Source organism: Lissotriton vulgaris, chromosome 9, assembly GCF_964263255.1.
Source record: "Lissotriton vulgaris chromosome 9, aLisVul1.2, whole genome shotgun sequence".
In the NCBI taxonomy this organism is placed as follows: Eukaryota; Metazoa; Chordata; class Amphibia; order Caudata; family Salamandridae; genus Lissotriton; species Lissotriton vulgaris.
In genome coordinates this window covers 843,163,301-843,180,978 of record NC_141697.1, presented here as the reverse complement: position 1 = coordinate 843,180,978, position 17,678 = coordinate 843,163,301, and the positions used below count along the sequence as shown (strand labels likewise).

The window sequence follows — 17,678 nt, the reverse complement described above, 5'->3', positions numbered from 1 at the left end:
AGAGGGGAGGCCTGGGATTGTGACGAGGTTAATTGTGAGGCTGCACGCGGCTGAGGCATGGGGGTTGTAGAGTGTGAGCCTGCTTGGGTGTGTTACATGGGTCTGTTCTGCCGTAGGCTTATGTATGCAACCCGTCAGTGTGGGACACTTTGTGTGTCACTTGTTTTTTTGTGAACTGTGACTCCAAATGTCCGGTATTTATAGAGCGCGACATTGACACATTCGGCCTGTTTCTAAGCGCTCGGTTTTCAGGAGGCACTGGGAGGTCAACTTGTCTTGTCAGGGTCACAAATCATCTATAAGGGAATCCACGATTAAACAGGTTTTTTTGGGAAACGGGGCAGTAGCCGATATTAATTTAAGACTATTGCTAAGCTCAGCCTGGTGGTGGGCTTAGGGGCACTGCGCAGGAAAAAAAAGGATGCCCGTGCATTTCCCAAGGTCATAAAATACAGGGAATCTCAATAACCCAGGAAAGTTGCACATAAAGGTGCGGGAAAACCTCGCTTCAAAGCAACGCACTTCCAGCATTCACTTGTAAGAGGCTGACGAAGGGGTGGGGCAGGAGGGGGATTTTCATTTCCTGTCTTTGTCTTGTCAGCCACTTATTTCACTCTGTGTGTCCCTGTGCTCAGAGATCTGGCCCCGTGAGCATCCTCTACAGCGCTGAATGATCATAAAGGATCAACGACAAGCTCCATGGTGTGCTGCCAGCACAAACGCCAGTTTTCACAGGGGCTACACTTCCCATCCGTCTCTCTGAAACTGAGGTTGAAGCAGCCAGGCCATGCATTGCAGTTTCACTTAAACTGCCTGCCTCCAATAAACTACTTTATCAGAAACTGACATGTATCCGGAATGCAGGTGCAGAGGCAGGGCCATTGTATTTATTTAGTGCTGCATCAGAGTACTGGCCCATCAACCCCAATGCTTTTGCGCCAATTAAAACAAATATGCAGTTGATGCGCACATGTGCAAGGATCTATCTGCCAGTTCCTCTCAACTGAAAATAAAAATGCTGTGCTCTGACCCTGGATCCCTTCGACATTAGAATGTAGTAGCAGATTAAGAGCTGGGCTTGTGGTGGGATGGAAAGAGTCATTCTATGGTGTGAGGGAGAACACCACAAACCTGTGAGATAGCACAGCCTGTGAGCGCACTTGCTGCATAAATCTTGTGCTATGCATCTCTTAAGTGTAGGTTGAAGTACCTGGCACACCCCACTTATCCTTCAAGATGCAGAACAGAGCACCTACAGGAATGGCAATACAGGGTGCACGAGCAAGAAAAATAGCTCAGTGAGTTCACATACCTACTGCCACCATAACTGTAATTGCTTAGTTCACCCGTACTGTAGCATTGATATTGATATTGATATTGAAATGTATTTGTAGAGCGCTCGTTCGCCCGGAGGCTTCATGGCGCTATAGACAGGGACACAACGCATCAAACAGAGGAAGCATAGAGGAGCTCAACAGAACGCTTGGGAAAAGAGCCATGTTTTGAGGGAGTGTCTGAAGCTGAGAATGTTTCCACACGTTTTAAGGTGAAGAGGGAGGGAGTTCCAGAAGGCGGCCGCAAGATGGTCAAAGCAGCAACCTCCAAGACGCTTCCTTTTGTAAGTAGGGACAGTCAGAAGATGTTTATGCATAGAGCGAAGATTCCTGGAAGGGTCATATTTTTTGAACAAGTCTCTGATGAATAGGGGACCAGATTGGTGTAAGGACTTAAATAAAAGTCCTTAAAGCATGGTGCTCCAACATTCCTAATGTCTTCTTTCTCTGGTCGCCCGGAAATGTGAGACGAGTTCTGGTTGCAGTAGCATTGAGGCTAAAGGCTCACTCTCAGAGTGCGCCTGGCAGCTATTAAGATCTAACTGGTTCCATAATTGCTACAGATCTATATTTTAGCAACCCACCCCTAAACCGCTTCTAGCTAAACATGTGTGAAGAAACAGTAGTGTACATTTGTGTCTCGTATTTACATTTTAACTGGAATGAAGAGTGGGGGCGACTACTGGAGGGTCTTTGTGCCTGCAACCATCAGAGTAGGTGATGTATAGATTGCTATATTTTATTGTTATTAATAGGGGTGTTTACTTTATTCGTTGTCAGTGCAAGGTGTGTGTTTCTATTGTATTTATTTGAAGTGGTGGGGAGGTTCATGTTGAGAGGAGTTGTAGATTTTCCTTAATTGCTAAGGTATCAAATGCACTATACATGGAGGGGTCTTGTGTATTTGAAGACCTTTACACCATATGTGGCTAGGGCTAGGAAGCAGGGAGAGATGGGCTTGTGACATGTTGGCATTTGTTCAGTGTGCTACTCCATGCTCTGCTTATGGCTTTGGTGTACTTCCTGCTCCCTACCTCCAACAACCTTTTCTGGTCCTTCAGGAAAATACTAGACATGAGGCTGCAGAATAGGTTAGGTGATGGTCACAGAGCTCAATGACTAAGAGAGAACATGAAAATGAGTAGTGGCACTTTCGGACGTTTGTTCAGCTGAATAGCTAATATTTGATTTAGACATCTTGGTAGCTGCAGCATAAATAAACATAATTTGTCAGATAACCTTTGACTATCCATCAGGCTAAGAAAGGGTTTCCAACTCTACTATGATTGAGCCCAGGTGTCCTTGCTAGGTGTGACATGGAATGCCGAGTCCTTCCAATTACTCACTACCCCTTCATCTCAATGATCCTGATCCCTTCACATCTAGATTGACAGTTTCTTCAACTTGGTTCTCCTTCCCTTTGCTGTGAAAATGGAATGAAGTTTGAGTTGCTGCTGTATGAGAGTGTGTGAGTGGTAGCCTACATATGCTACATATCTTTTATTCTGAGTGAGAAACTTCCACATCTACCGAAGGGTTGCATCTCTTCATGTCAGTGAACCTTGTGCTGCTGCTGCCATTACTGCACCTGTACTGTGCAAGAGAAAGTTGTACTGGTACTGCCAGCTTTCTGTGCGTTGCTTGTTACACTAGCCCAGGAGCGTAAAAGGGGACATTGATGTAACGTCCCCATTAAAAGTATAGAAACTCGGACAAGAATTGTGGATACTGTCTCAGTGAACCACAGTACCTCTGCTACGTGATTTTGCTGCCCCATGAAGAGTTGATAAGCTCGGCCAAGAAGTGCAGATATTCCCACCCACACATGTTTATCAGAACATCTCTTGCGTATTTTAGATGCTGGAGAGCTATGAGTTGGACTTCACGAAGGAGAAAATCCTTCGGTCCAATAAGTTCATATTCCGACACAGTCTGCCCCAAAGACACAGCAAGAAATGTAGTCAATTACCAGTCTGCACTCTGCCTTTTTTTCTACGAATGAAAATCTGTCAAAAGGTAGACTGGCTGATAAGTGGGTGCAGTGCACAATGACATCTTCACACATGCTGTCCAACTAGCCAGTACAGCATTTGCATGTAAGGGTGCATCACCATTCACAACTTAATTGTACTGGCATTTGAAAACTATATTGCATGGTATGTTGCACTGATTGCAGTGCAGGTGCTCTCTGTGCAGACCTATCTTAGTGATTTATGGAGTAGGTAGGGCAAGCAGAATTGACAGAGGGCAAGTAGATTTCTGTAACATTTTGTCCCTTGGCCAAGTAGAATTTTTACAGATTTCCACACCCCTGTGCAACTATTACGTCATGTGACAACGTCACTGGGCGCTAGTAGCATCCGCTCAACGTCCCTATCTCCAGTCCCCTTCCCACCCTGGCTGCCCTGCTCTTTACCTGACTCGAGCACCACCTTTTCCATTGCTAGTACCCGTTCTGTTTTTTTTAATCTAATTTAAACCATGTCTCCCTGTCCTGTCGGCTCTGGGGCCAACACCTGTGCCACTGAGTCTTCTCCTGGGGATACCTGCCCCATTTCTAATGTTCCTAAAGATAGCTGTCCCACAAGTAACCCTGACTCCTGTAACTCAGCTGCTTCTGGCGCTGCTGCTTTCCCTACTGATACATGCAGTACTGGCAACGCGTGACAATACGATAATCTGCTCTTTAGCCCCATCTGCTAGCATCTATCCTTCACAGGCTCTTCATGCAACCGGACGTTTACCAGCCGTTAATGCCTAGCTGTCTGTCTGGCTGTCCCTTTTCTTGGGTGTGCCTGCGCTCCTTTTCCTTCCCGGTAATACAAATTCTTATCATACTCTGTGATCTCACCTATTGGTGTTGCTGCACTGTTTTTCTCACACCATATAACACTTTATTTCACCGTAGGTTGTGCATGCGACTGCCCTTTGTTTGCTTGCTAACTATAATATCCCCCCCATCCACGGATGGGGGGCAAATATTACACCTCTCGTTTCACGCACTCTGCGTGTCTCTGAAATGTTTGCCCCCAGGGACATCACCACTCAAAATATCAAAGCTGTTGTCGGATAAGGTGTGGGGACCTCTGTCGCTGTAGATGCGCAGAATATACAGTACATTAAATAATTAGGAAACGTGCTTGCAAAATACAACTTTTTCACCAAATAACTGGCACTGTCTACTCTGAATTTGGGGCTTGATGAATAACACACTTTTGCATTCCCAAAGCTTACGATTTGCAAAAGCACAATGTTTGTGAATGCAAATGTTTTATGTTCTATGTACTAATCCCATTTTGTGAGTTTGAAAAACGTTTCCAGCTCGCATAATGTGTTTTAGCGATCCCTCAGAATTACAATTAGGAGGGGGCATGAATGGTGCATACCCATGGCCACTGGAATTATGCTGTAAGAGGGGGCCTAATTATCAAGCATGGTTGAGTAAATTAGGTGGCAAGAAAAGGCAAAGTGTGCAGAATAATGCGCCACATTTTGTGATTGTATTACTCAATTATTTTGTAATTTTTACACTCGTTAAAACTGTCTGGGTCTTGGTTGCACGTCATTAGTACTAGTTTAATATCCAAATATAGTAACAAGCAACAAAAAAGTAAACAGTTAATGTAGGGGTTCTGCATGGCAACACGTGCCGCTGTGTTTTTAGTAACTGTTGGAGCATTTGAGCACAAAACAATTTTGTTTTATTTTAAGATTATGCAGCAGACGATGGATTATGTGGTAAATGCAATAAATCTATATATACACAAAAAATGCTTTAATCCACCTCCAGGTACTCCCTACCCTTTCTGGAGGTCCCTTCTTTCTCCAGTTATCACAGGTTTCCCTCTTTCTCTTCCTCCTTCTTTCCCCCTTGTGTATTGTATCAGTCTTATGCTAGGCTCAAAAATTTCATAAGGAAACATAAAGCCAGTCCCCACGAGGAGTGGCACGCCCCCCCCACAACCACTGTCTCAAATGAAGCACTAGTTACAGATCAAACTGTTACAGATGGCATATGTGATCTTAAGAACAGTGGAGTCCATGGCAGTTGATAACGCCATTTTGACACTATTTCTGTAGATCTCCAAAAACTAGCAGCACCTCTGTTTGGCAGGTTGGGAGTACAGCTTCTTCATAATCACTTTTATGGAAATTATTTGGAAAAACAAGTTACAATATAAAAAGGCAATGTCCATAGTTACCTTCAAGCATGTGGTAAGCACATCACAATTATTTCAGTGAACAATCAGTACTTTTATGAGTTTATACACTAGAATTCAGCAAGCCGATTATCTTGACACCGTATAAAAGAATGAAATACATTTTGCACTCAGCCGCCTAAGGGTGTCTACAAAGCTTGAAATCTGCATTTCTGGGCTTCAATCCCTCTATCAGCCCTCTGTCAGGAGTTGCTTTTACATATTGGGTCTGGTGTACTCAAATGATATGTCTAATATACTTAAAGGGGCTTTCAGCTACCTCCATTCATTCATTTATTGGTCTGATGTAGCTTTCACATTTTGCTTTTTCCCACTACAGCATAGGTCAATCAGTCAGCCAATTTAAACTAGTGGTTAACTTAATTATGAGTGACTGCATTTTGCTCTTTCACAAAGAGCACATCTAAACACAAGGTAGTTCCCTCCAGTGCCGGTGTTTTTGTTTTTACTTTATAATTATTTTAATGTAGTCTTTGTGTTTAGAGCCTGATATGTTAACAGGTAGTTTTTGATGTGAGTATAGGGCACATTCCAGCTTTATCAGCACCCATCGTCTGCTAATGTGGTGTCCTTGTTTCTCTGACTGCTACTATGTCACATCAGCTTACATTAAGTCGGACTAGTGTGCTCTGCTCTTCTCACCACCCCTATCTTTGTTTGTTTCCTTCCTCCATTCTCTCATTGTCTTCTCTCTTTTCCTCTCTTCCCTTTTTAGGTCTCGACTATTTCTATTCCGCAGGGATTGATAGGCGAGATTATAGTAGGCGGTTAAAAAACTCTACCAAACTTGAGGATCACGTACAGTTCATGTGATATATGCGCGTGCACGCCATCGCCAGCCACGTCACACCACCATTTGTCTGTGCCACGCATCAGACTTCAAAGGCTGCCGCGCCCCACGTGCACATCGCGCACCACCATTTGTCTGAGCCTCAGCATCAGACTTCAAAGGCTGCCGCTCCCCCGCCCACCCCCCCGCCACAGCAATGCCGAGAGCTTGTTCTCTCTACCTTCCGTCAATGTGTCTGTTCTCCTTTTTACTGTCTCTTGTTCCTCTTGATGTGCTTTCACAGGGCCCTTGTCTCTTTTCCTCCTCTGTAAGAGCTCTCAAACTTTCTCTCATGTCTATATTCCTGGTCCCTCGCCTCTGTCTCTCCCCTTAGGTTTCTCCATCTGTATACTACTGACTCTTTATTGTTGCTCCCTTTGCATCCGTCCTTTTCACCCCCAGTCTGTTGCTCTTCCTCCCCACCAGGCCCTCTCAATCCCTAGCATCTCTCCCTGTCGCTCTCTCATCAGTGTATTCCTCCTCCCTCTCTCCTTCTCTGTGCCCCTCACACCTCCAGCCATGTTCTCTCCATCTCTATATTTGCTAAGTGAACTAGTAAAGCGCTTACTGGAATGTGTACCCCCCTATAGCGCTGTTTTTGAAACTTCCACGAGTCATTGTTTTTGGTTGTGTTCAAACCCGTACGGTTTAAGGGGGCATCATATTGGGCTGAGACCCTAAGGTTAGAACCATCTACACCCCACCAATAATTTAAATGAGAGAACATCTCCCATCCCCGCTAGCTATACTTTCCAACTTGACGTGATACCGCCACAAAACTGGGTAATGTAACTAAGGATTTCTTCTGAGGACACACTAAAATCACTATTCAAAAAATACTAACCTTGGATTCCTGTAGTGTGCTACTCTCCTTAAAGTGCTTCTACTCCCCCTCAGGACAGTAGGCACTATATAAATGCAATATCCCTCTAAACTTAGTCTCTGTGGGAAAGGGGTAGCGGGACAGTCTTGGTACCGGTCTGGTACAGAGATGCCTGGCGCACAGCTCTCAATCCTCGAGCTGGAGGGTTCTCTGGTATGGGCCGCGGCAGCGCCAGCAGGACTCCAAGGATGGTTCACGTAGATGAGCCGCGGCAGCACCAGCAGGACTCCAAGGATGGTTCACGAAGATGAGCCACGGCAGCGCCAGCAGGACTCCAAGGATGTTTCACGTAGATGAGCCGCGGCAGCGCCAGCAGGACTCCAAGGATGGTTCACGAAGATGAGCCGCGGCAGCGCCAGCAGGACTCCAAGGATGGTTCACGAAGATGAGCCGCGGCAGCACCAGCAGGACTCCAAGAAGGGTTGCAAGAAGATGAGTTTGTCTCGGTGTCTCTCGACTCCAGGATACAACTGCCTTCCTGCTCTGGAGCTGCCCCAGTTATGGGTCTGGTGCCCTTTGATGTCCGGACCCTCGCACTTGGAGGTCGGAGGGTCCGGGATGTGCGAGTCCAGACACCCAGCAGGGGGGTGGAGCCAGCGCCCAGGGAGGCTGGGGGCGATCGAAACCAGGCAAATGGGGGACCATCGAAACTCCTTCCCCCATTGACTCGTCAAGTGGTCTCTTTACCCCCTGGTCGGATCGTGGTGCCTCGATGTCGGGGCTTTGCTGGGCCTGAGGCTGGGGTCGGGTCGAGGCCACGAGGCCTGGTCGTGGAGGGTCCAAGATGGAGGCTGGGCCGGAGACGAGGGTCTGGGAAAGAGGTCCGGACCAGACGAGAGGGTTGAGTAGATGAGGTCGAGTTCCGTCGGGGAAGAGCTGGGGCGGCCCGGAGGGGCGGCACTCGTGGAAGGTGGAAGGTGCTGCTCTTGGCCGGGGAACAGTGGTCGAGGTAGTCCGGGACCCGCCATGCGGGAGGAGTGGGGCCACGCCACGAGGCCATGTCCAACACGCGTCCCCCCCAGCTGAAGGCAGGGAGAGTCACCCATCTTCTTGGGTATTCTCCTCGCCGAGGCGGAAGAAGCGGGACAGGCCGTCTGCATTGGCGTGGTCGTTGCCGGGGCGATGCTCCACAGTGAAGTCCATCCCTTGCAGGGAGATGGACCAACGCAACAGCTTCGTATTCTCCCCTCGCATCTGCATCAGCCATTGCAGAGGTCGGTGGTCAGTTTGTACCCGGAAGTGGGTGCCGAAGAGGTAGGGTCGGTGCTTCTTGAGGGCCCACATCACGGCGAAGGCCTCCCGCTCAATGGTGCTCCAGCGCTGTTCTCAGGCCAGCAGACGTCGGCTACTGAAGGCGACTGGCTGGTCAATCCCCTCTGCATTGATTTGGGAGAGAACTGCTCTGACGCCGTGATCGGAGGCATCGGTCTGTACTATGAATTCCCGGCTGTAGTCGGGGGCTTGGAGCACGGGTGCGGTGCATATTGCTGTCTTGAGGGTCTCAAAGGCGGCCTGACACTCAGGTGTCCAGTAGACCTTCGGTGGATGTTTCTTTGACGTGAGCTCTGTAAGGGGGCCCACAATGCTGCCGTAGTCTTTCACAAAGCGCCGGTAATATCCTGTGAGCCCCAGGAAGGCTCGGACCTCTGTTTGGGTGACCGGGGGTTCCCAGGCCCGGATGGCGGCGATCTTGGGTTGGAGGGGGGCCACCTGGCCACTTCCCACCTGGTGCCCCAGGTAGGTCACGGACCCTTGGCCGATTTGGCACTTGCTGGCTTTTATTGTTAGTCCTGCCCGTCGGAGGGCGGCCAAGACCTCATGGAGGTGTTGGAGGTGTTCGGCCCAGTGGAGACTGTACACCGCAATATCATCTAGGTAGGCAGCGCTGAACTCCTCGAGCCCCGCCAGCACCTTATTCACTAGTCTCTGGAACGTGGCGGGGGCGTTTTTCATCCCGAAGGGCATCACCTTGAAGTGGTAGTGGCCAACAGGGGTGGAGAAGGCGGATCGCTCCTGGGCGCCCGGGGTGAGGCCGCTCTGCCAGTAGCCTGCAGTTAGGTCGAAGGTGCTCAGATAGCGGGCGGCCCCCAGGCGGTCGATCAGCTCATCAGCCCGAGGGATGGGGTGAGCGTCTGTTCGGGTGACGGCGTTCAAGCCCCGGTAGTCCACACAAAATCTGAGTTCGGGGGCGACACCAGGGGCGGCGGCCTTGGGGACCAGCACGACCGGGCTGGCCCATGGGCTGTCGGAGGGCTCGATCACTCCTAGAGCCAGCATCTTGGACACTTCCGACTGGATGCAGGCACGCACCCGATCGGGAACTCGGTAGGCCCGGTGCCGGATAGGTGAGCTATCCCCGGTGTCGACATCGTGGAGGCACCATGGGGTGACCCCGGGGGTGAGAGAGAATAGATCGGCAATTTGCTGTAATAAGTCTTGGCAGCCTTGGCGTTGTGCTGGGGTCAGGGTGGAAGAGAGGTTGACTCCTTCCACGGAGTCGTCTTTTTCGAAGGTCTTCAGGAGGTCGGGTAGGGGCTCGGAGTCCTCTTCAGCCCCACTGTCGGTAGCCATCAGGAGGCTAAGTTCTGAGCGAACAAAGTGAGGCTTAAGTCGGTTGGCATGGAGGACCCGGAGGGGGTTCCTGGGGGACTCCATGTCCACCAGGTAGGTGACAGGGCCCTTGCGCTCCACCACTTTGAAGGGCCCCGTCTATTTGTCCTGGAGGGCGCATGGTTCGACCGGGGGCATGACCCAGACCTGTTGTCCCGGCTCGAACTCAATGGGCGAGGTGTTTTGATCATACCACCGTTTCATGTCTTCTTGGCTGGCTTCGAGGTTGGCCTTGGCAAGTTCCCTGAACCGCCGCGTCTGGTTCCGGAGGGTCAGGAGGTACCGGTACACATCAGGAGGAGCATTCTGGGTGGCCACCTCCCATCCTTCTTTGACCAGACTTAGGGGATCCCGGACGGGGTGCCCATACAATAGTTCGAAGGGGCTGAATCCCAGGGACTTCTGTGGGACCTCCCGGTAGGCAAATAGGAGGCAGGGCAGCAACACGTCCCATTGGCGTCGTAAGGGCTCCTCCAGGCCCATGATCATACCCTTGAGGGTGCGATTGAAGCGTTCTACCAGTCCGTTCCCTTGCGAGTGGTAGGGGGTCATGAACTTGTATGTGACCCCGCACTGTTGCCAGAGGGACTTCATGTATCGGGAGATGAAGTTCGTGCCCCGATCACTGACGACTTCTCGGGGGAAGCCCACCCGTGAGAAGATCCCCAGCAGGGCTCGGCCCACCACGGGCGCTGTCACGGTCCGGAGAGGTATGGCCTCGGGATAGCGGGTGGCATGGTCCACCAGGACGAGTATGAACCGGTGACCTTGCGATGTCCGGGCATCCAGGAGCCCCACAATGTCAATCCCTACCCGCTCAAAGGGAGTGTTGACGACCGGGAAGGGTTGCAGGGGGACTTCTATTTTTCTGCCGCTCTTCCCGCTGGCCTGGCAGGTGGGGCAGGCTCGGCAGTGGTTGATCACATCGTTCCTCATCTTGGGCCAGCAGAAATGGGTCAACAGGCGGCTGTAAGTTTTGTCCTGCCCCAGGTGCCCGGCGAGAGGTACATCATGAGCCAGGTTCAGGAGGAAGTCTCTGAATCGGAGGGGGACTACCAGCACCCAGCTGGCCCCTAGCTCGGCAATCTTCTGTTCGCTGTAGAGAAGCTCATTGTCCCAATAGACCCAGTGAGCCCCTGAGGCATCCCCTGCGCTCTGGGCTGCGGCTTGCTGTCGGATCCCCTTGAGGGAGGGGCACGTTTTTTGTTCTTGGCGGAACTGTTCTTGAGTGGGGCCACCTTCTTGGCGCCACTGGGCCAGCTCCGGGAGGTCGCAGAGTGGGTCAGGTTCTTCGTCGTTGGGCCCCGGTGGACCGGGTTCGGGGGTGGTGTCTTCCGTGACGACGGGCGGTGGAGGCTCGGGCCACTCGGGTTCTTCAGTGGAGGGGATGGCGCGGGCGGCCATGGATCGGGTCGTCGCACAGACCCATTCAGGGAGGCCAAGCATCCCCAGGTGCTCCCTTCGCTCAACGGCAGTCCAGGGGGAGCTCTCGAGGTCGTTCCCCAGGAGGCAGTCTACGGGGGCATCGTCTCGGACGGTCACTTTCAGCATGCCCGACACTCCCCCCCATTTAAAGGGGACGCGGGCCATCTGGCACAGGCTTTCGGAGTTATCCGCAGACCGTACTGGGCATAGCACATTGGGCAGGATTTGATCCGGGGTCGCCAGATGGCTACGGACGGCCGTTACGCTGGCTCCCGTGTCGCGGAGGGCTTTGGCCCGGTGTCCATTAATGGTGACCCACTGGCTGTACTTCTGCGTATTGGCCGGGATGGGGGCCCGTGGGACCATGTCTCTTTCGCCCAGACATACCAGGGACATGGCTGCGGGTTCCCACTCGGGCTGGTACTGTTCATAGTCTTTGACTTCTTCTTCGCCTTGTTCCTCCCCTAGGGAGACGGCGGTGATCTGGCGGTTTAGCGGACCCGTGGGGTTGGATGGTTGGTTTCTCGGACAGTTGGGGTCATTGGAGTAATGACCGGGTCGCTGGCATTTGTGGCAGATAACGTTGGAGTGGGATCCCGGCTGTGCTGGGGGGTTCCTCTCCCGGCCAGGGATGGGGGAGTGCTGGTGAGAGGCACCGTGGTGGTGTCCCGACCCCGGCCCTGGCCTCCTCCTCCTCCTCGCGGACGGTGGGACCCCTGGGAGGCTCGGCCTTGATCTCCCGCCCAGTTCCGGGGGACCCGGGTGCTCTCCCATCGATCCGCTCGGTCAATTTACTGTCGAGGAGATGCTGCCTTAGTTCGACGAAACAGTTATTGGAAAGGTGAGATCGAACAATTGTTCGTAGGTGGTGACCTGGCTGCCCTTGATCCACCCTTCTAGAGCCCTGCTAAAAAAGTTCACATATTCTACCCAGGTGGTACCGGGGATCCTTTTACAGCCTCGGAATCGCTGCCGGTACATCTCGGGGGTGAGCCCATAGCGAGTGAGGAGGGCGGCTTTCATATGCCCGTAGGAGGTCATCTCCGCGTCGGGGAGCTGTAGCAGGGCATCTCTCCCTTCATTGACGAATCTCCCCCACAGCCCGGCCCCCCAGTCTTTTCGCGGAACCCGGTGGGAGGTCATGGCTACCTCGTAGGCCTTAAACCATTGCTGGATGTCGTTGTTCTTGTAGTACTCTCGGACGACATCTTTGGGGATGTGGACCTTGGTGTCCGTAGAGGGAGTGGAGCTCTGGTTCTCGGAGACGCCGATGTCCCTGTTTTGTTTCCTAATTTCTAGTTCCTTCAAACCGCGCTCGTGTTCGTACGCGAGCTTTTTCTCCTCCAGCTCCCTCTGGCTTTTTTTTCTCTTCCCGTTCTCCCTGTAATCGTAGGTGTTCAAGGGCTATCTTCTATTCCGCTAGTTTCAGTTCCCCATCTAGGCGGAGTCTAGCCAGTTCCAACTCGTGGAGAAGGCTCCTCTCTCGTTCTCGGGCATCCTCGTGAGAGAGGCCCGTGTTCCTCTCTTCCTCGGGGGTTGCAAGGTTCTCAGTGATTGTAATGTTTTTGTTTTGGGGAGGCGACGCTCCCGCCTCCACCCAAGTCTGCAGGGCCTGCTTGAGGTCGTCTTTGGTGCTTAGTCCTGTGGTAGCGATACCCAAGTCTATGTAGAATTGCTTCAATTCCTTGTGACTGTACTCTTCCAGCCGTTCCATCTGGAATTTCGCGGTTGTTCCGGTTTCTTTCGTCGTCATGGTCGCTGTGTGTTTTTCGTTTGTAGTGGGGCGAGTTACTCTCCGTACGATTTGCGTCGGCTCCAATCGCGCCGCTGGCCACCAATGTTAGACGGGAAACCTGAGGGTCGGCCGAGCAAGGGGGAGAAGCCTCCTGGCGAGGGCCTTCTCCTCAGATCGTACGGGCGAGCACCCACCCCCCCACAGATGGACGCCACACAAAGATAGGTTCTTAACACTTTTATCGGTATTCTTTGGCAGGTTATTGCAACAATACAGAAGGAACGGGATGCTGGGATCCCACTAAACTTAGTCTCTGTGGGAATGGGGTAGCGGGACAGTCTTGGTACCGGTCTGGTACAGGGATGCCTGGCGCACAGCTCTCAATCCTCGAGCTGGAGGGTTCTCTGGTATGGGCCGCGGCAGCGCCAGCAGGACTCCAAGGATGGTTCACGTAGATGAGCCGCGGCAGCGCCAGCAGGACTCCAAGGATGGATCATGAAGATGAGCCGCGGCAGCGCCAGCAGGACTCCAAGGATGTTTCACGAAGATGAGGCACGGCAGCGCCAGCAGGACTCCAAGGATGGTTCACGAAGATGAGCCGCGGCAGCGCCAGCAGGACTCCAAGGATGGTTCACAAAGATGAGTTTGTCTCGGTGTCTCTCGACTCCAGGATACAACTGCCTTCCTGCTCTGGAGCTGCCCCAGTTATAGGTCTGGTGCCCTTTGATGTCCGGACCCTCGCACTTGGAGGTCGGAGGGTCCGGGATGTGCGAGTCCAGACACCCAGCAGGGGGGTGGAGCCAGCACCCAGTGAGGCTGGGGGCGATCGAAACCAGGCGGATGGGGGACCATCGAAACTCTTTCCCCCATTGACTCGTCAAGTGGTCTCTTTACCCCCTGGTCGGATCGTGGTGCCTCGATTTCGGGGCTTTGCTGGGCCTGAGGCTGGGGTCGGGCTGAGGCCACGAGGCCTGGTCGTGGAGGGTCCAAGATGGCGGCTGGGCCGGAGACGAGGGTCCGGGAAAGGGGTCCGGACCAGCCGAGAGGGTTGAGGAGATGAGGTTGAGTTCCGTCGGGGAAGAACTGGGGCGGCCCGGAGGGGCGGCACTCGTGGAAGGTGCAACTCTTGCCCGGGGAACAGGGGTTGAGGTAGTCCGGGACCCGCCATGCGGGAGGAGTGGGGCCACGCCACGAGGCCATGTCCAACAATAGCCAAGTCTATTGTTTCATGATGGACATGGGCGTAGCTTGGTCAGCCTCACTCACCCTCTCACCCACCTTCACTCACCCTCTCACCCTCACCCACCCTCTCACCCTCACACACCCTCAAACACCCTCTCACCCACCCTCATACCCCTCACCCTAACCCCACACACCCTCACACCCCTACAACCCCTCACCCTCACACCCCCTCACCCTCACACCCCCCTCACACACCCTCACCCTCACTCACCCTCTCACCCTCACACACCCTCTCACCCTCACACCCCCTCACCCTCACACACCCTCACCCCCCCTCACACACCCCTCACACACTCCCTCATCCACACACACCCTCACCCTTACACACCCTCACACCCCCCTCACACCCCCTCACCCCCCTCATACCCTCACCCACCCCCTCACACCCTCACCCACCCCCTCACACACACCCTCACCCACACACACCTTCACCCTTACAAACCCTCACACCCCCTCACCCTCACCCCCCCTCACACCCTCACACACCCCCTCACCCACACACTCCCTCACCCACACACACCCTCACCCTTACACACCCTCACACCCCCTCACCCTCACACCCCTGTCACCCCCACCCCCGTCACCCTCACCCTCCCTCACACCCACACCCTCACAACCCAACACCCTCACCCTCACAACCCCACCCCCACCCCTCACACCCCCTCACACCCCCACACCCTCACACCACTCACCCTCACACACCCCTTCACCCTCACTCCCCCTCACCCTCACACCCCCTCACCCACACACACCCTCACACCCCCACACACTCTCACCCCCTCATCCTCACACCCCCTCACCCTCCCTCACCCTCACACACCCTCACCAGCATAGCATAACAAAACATAGCATAGCATAACAAAACACAGCATAGCATAGCATAGCATAACAAAAAAAGCATAGGATAGCAAAACAAAACATAGCATAACAAAACAAAACATAGCATAACAAAACAAAGCATAGCATAATAAAACACAACAAAACATAGCATAGCATAACAAAACATAGCAGAGGATCACCAAGCATAGCATAGCAAAACATAGCATAGCATAACAAAACACAGGATAGCAAAACAACACATAGCATAGCATACAGCATCACTCCGCACCACCACAGCATCATTCAGGGGCACCACAACATCACTATGCGCTACCACAGCATCACTGAACGCCACAGCATCACTCGTTTGCCATCACAACATCACTCAGCGCCACCACAGCATCAATCTGTGCAACCATTCAACAACACCTGGTTCAAATATGTTCTCTCAATGTTTCAAGCTTTATTACAAATGTAATAAAAAGATGTTAATATTTCACTTCTGTTCTTAGATTTTCGTCACAATAAACTACACTGAACATACAGCTAGATTCATGAAGCATTTTTGCGGGCGCAAACGGTGCGAATCGCAGAATTCGGCCGTTTGCGCCCGCAAAAATGGCATTTGAAATTCATCATTGGGACATGTACTCGCAATTTGAGAAATCGCAAAAAAATGCGATTTTTCAAATTGCGATCGCATTTAAGGAATCTCAATTTGAGATTCCTTAAATGCTATTCATGACCCAATAAAAAATTGCGAATTCGCTATTTTTTGACGCAATTTACCGCGAAGTCAGACTTCGTGATAAATTGCAAAAACAGAGAAAAATGCCCTTTTGTGCATTTTTCTCAGTTGTATGTTACACACACACATGTCCTTTGGACATGTGTGTGCGCAATATAAGTCTAATTTACATTTCAGGGGTGCTACAGGGTGTCCAGTGGACACCCCTAGCACCCTTGAAATCGCATCCTTATTTGCGATTAGCAAATTGCTAATCGCAAATAAGGAATAACTCCCCATTCATTCCTATGGGCCTTGGGCCTTTAGGCCCATAGGAATGAATGGGGAGTTATTCCTTATTTGCGATTAGCAATTTGCTAATCGCAAATAAGGAATGTGTAGGAATCGCAATTTATTTTGCGATTCCTACATGAATCCCGTTTTGCAAGTCTGTAATAGCGATTCCTATTACAGACTCGCAAAACATGCCGATGATGAATCGGGCTGATAATCTTCACAAAAGTTATTTACAAAACTTTAAGCTATTGCCATTATAAATTACAATAACTTTTATTTAAGTATTAATTATTGAAAAAAAATTAAAAGCCACTGTTATTTGTAATATCAATACATGTAAGTCACGTAAATACAACACATATTGCATTACAAATGCTGTAGGTGTCACATTTGCGAAAGTTATAACTATTGGCATTGTAAATGACAAAGCTATTAATTTCGCTATTTTCAAAAACAAAACAAAAATAAAAAAATTGTCATTTACAATACCAATAGCTCAAACTTTCCTAATGCGAGACCTATTGCATTGCAAATGCTTGTTGAATTATGTCTGAGAGAATTATCTCCCTCTTTTGTATATTCATGTTGCTGCACTGCACTTACTGTCACCACATTTAAGCACTAAGCACCAAATCTTTGAGTATCTTTGAATACTGCATTTCTATACATATTGTTTAAAACACTTGAAGGAGTTTTATAGCGAGAGATTCAGTTGTGCAATTATCAGTTGATATCACTGAACAGGTTTTAATTTTCTAATCATACCTCTTTAAGCCCTTGCTCTGTTTTTGGAGGATGACTGCACAGCAGGACAGGACTACCGCATTTTAAGTTAGGGGTCTTCTCACCAGTGAGTAAAGGATATTTTTAGAAAATAATCAATGAAACAAGAAACACTGAAGAAATCAAAAAGTAACTATTTCGAGGCTTGTCTTGATCACACCTGTACCTCAGTTCTCTTCTAAATGTTTTCCTTTAGGCCAAGAACAAAGCTGATTCCAAGCAAAAATGGAAATGACAGAAATCTGAAGAAGACCAAGTTCTGAATACCACATCTACCAGTCAGCCAATCAAAGACCATATAAAGAATTTCTTACAAAACTGAGTGTGTCAACAGTTGTATTCACCACTGACCGGGCTTGCAGCTGGGCAGTGGAGAGCTCCCAGGACTCGGTTCTCAAAATTGGTGATCACTGGAGCAAAGATGTCTTAGATTGCAACGCTCATGAAAATTAATGTGATGTTTGTGTATTGGTGGACTTCATGGATTAAATATGTCACAGATGGCAGTGTTAGAAGTAGCACATTGAATCATGTGTTGTCTTTATGAATATGATGCATGGCTGTTTAATTTTTTTTTTTTTAAATTGCAACTTCCCTATCTCACATGTACATGTTCTCAACACTTGTCCATGCTATGCTGTTGAGGGTCTTGATTTGTGCTTTGCTGCAAAGTGATGTTTCTGGGCATACATTTACATATAAAAAAATGGGCTTGCAAAGAGACTTCTAGGCAAAGAGAAGTGCTTAAAAGTTCACATGACTATTACTACAGCT

The 17,678-nt window shown here is 50.6% G+C and overlaps 1 protein-coding gene across 1 annotated transcript in view; it reads left to right on the top strand.

Annotated features, from left to right (window-relative positions):
• LOC147692349 (solute carrier family 22 member 6-A-like) overlaps positions 1-17,424 on the top strand; it is a 1,393,226-nt gene extending 1,375,802 nt beyond the window's left edge. Inside the window, exon 10 of the mRNA XM_086938578.1 lies at positions 17,101-17,424. Coding sequence (XP_086794704.1) covers positions 17,101-17,167 — 67 coding nt within the window. The 3' untranslated portion in view covers positions 17,168-17,424. The remainder of the gene's footprint in view (positions 1-17,100) is intronic.
• The last annotated feature ends 254 nt before the right edge of the window (positions 17,425-17,678 follow it).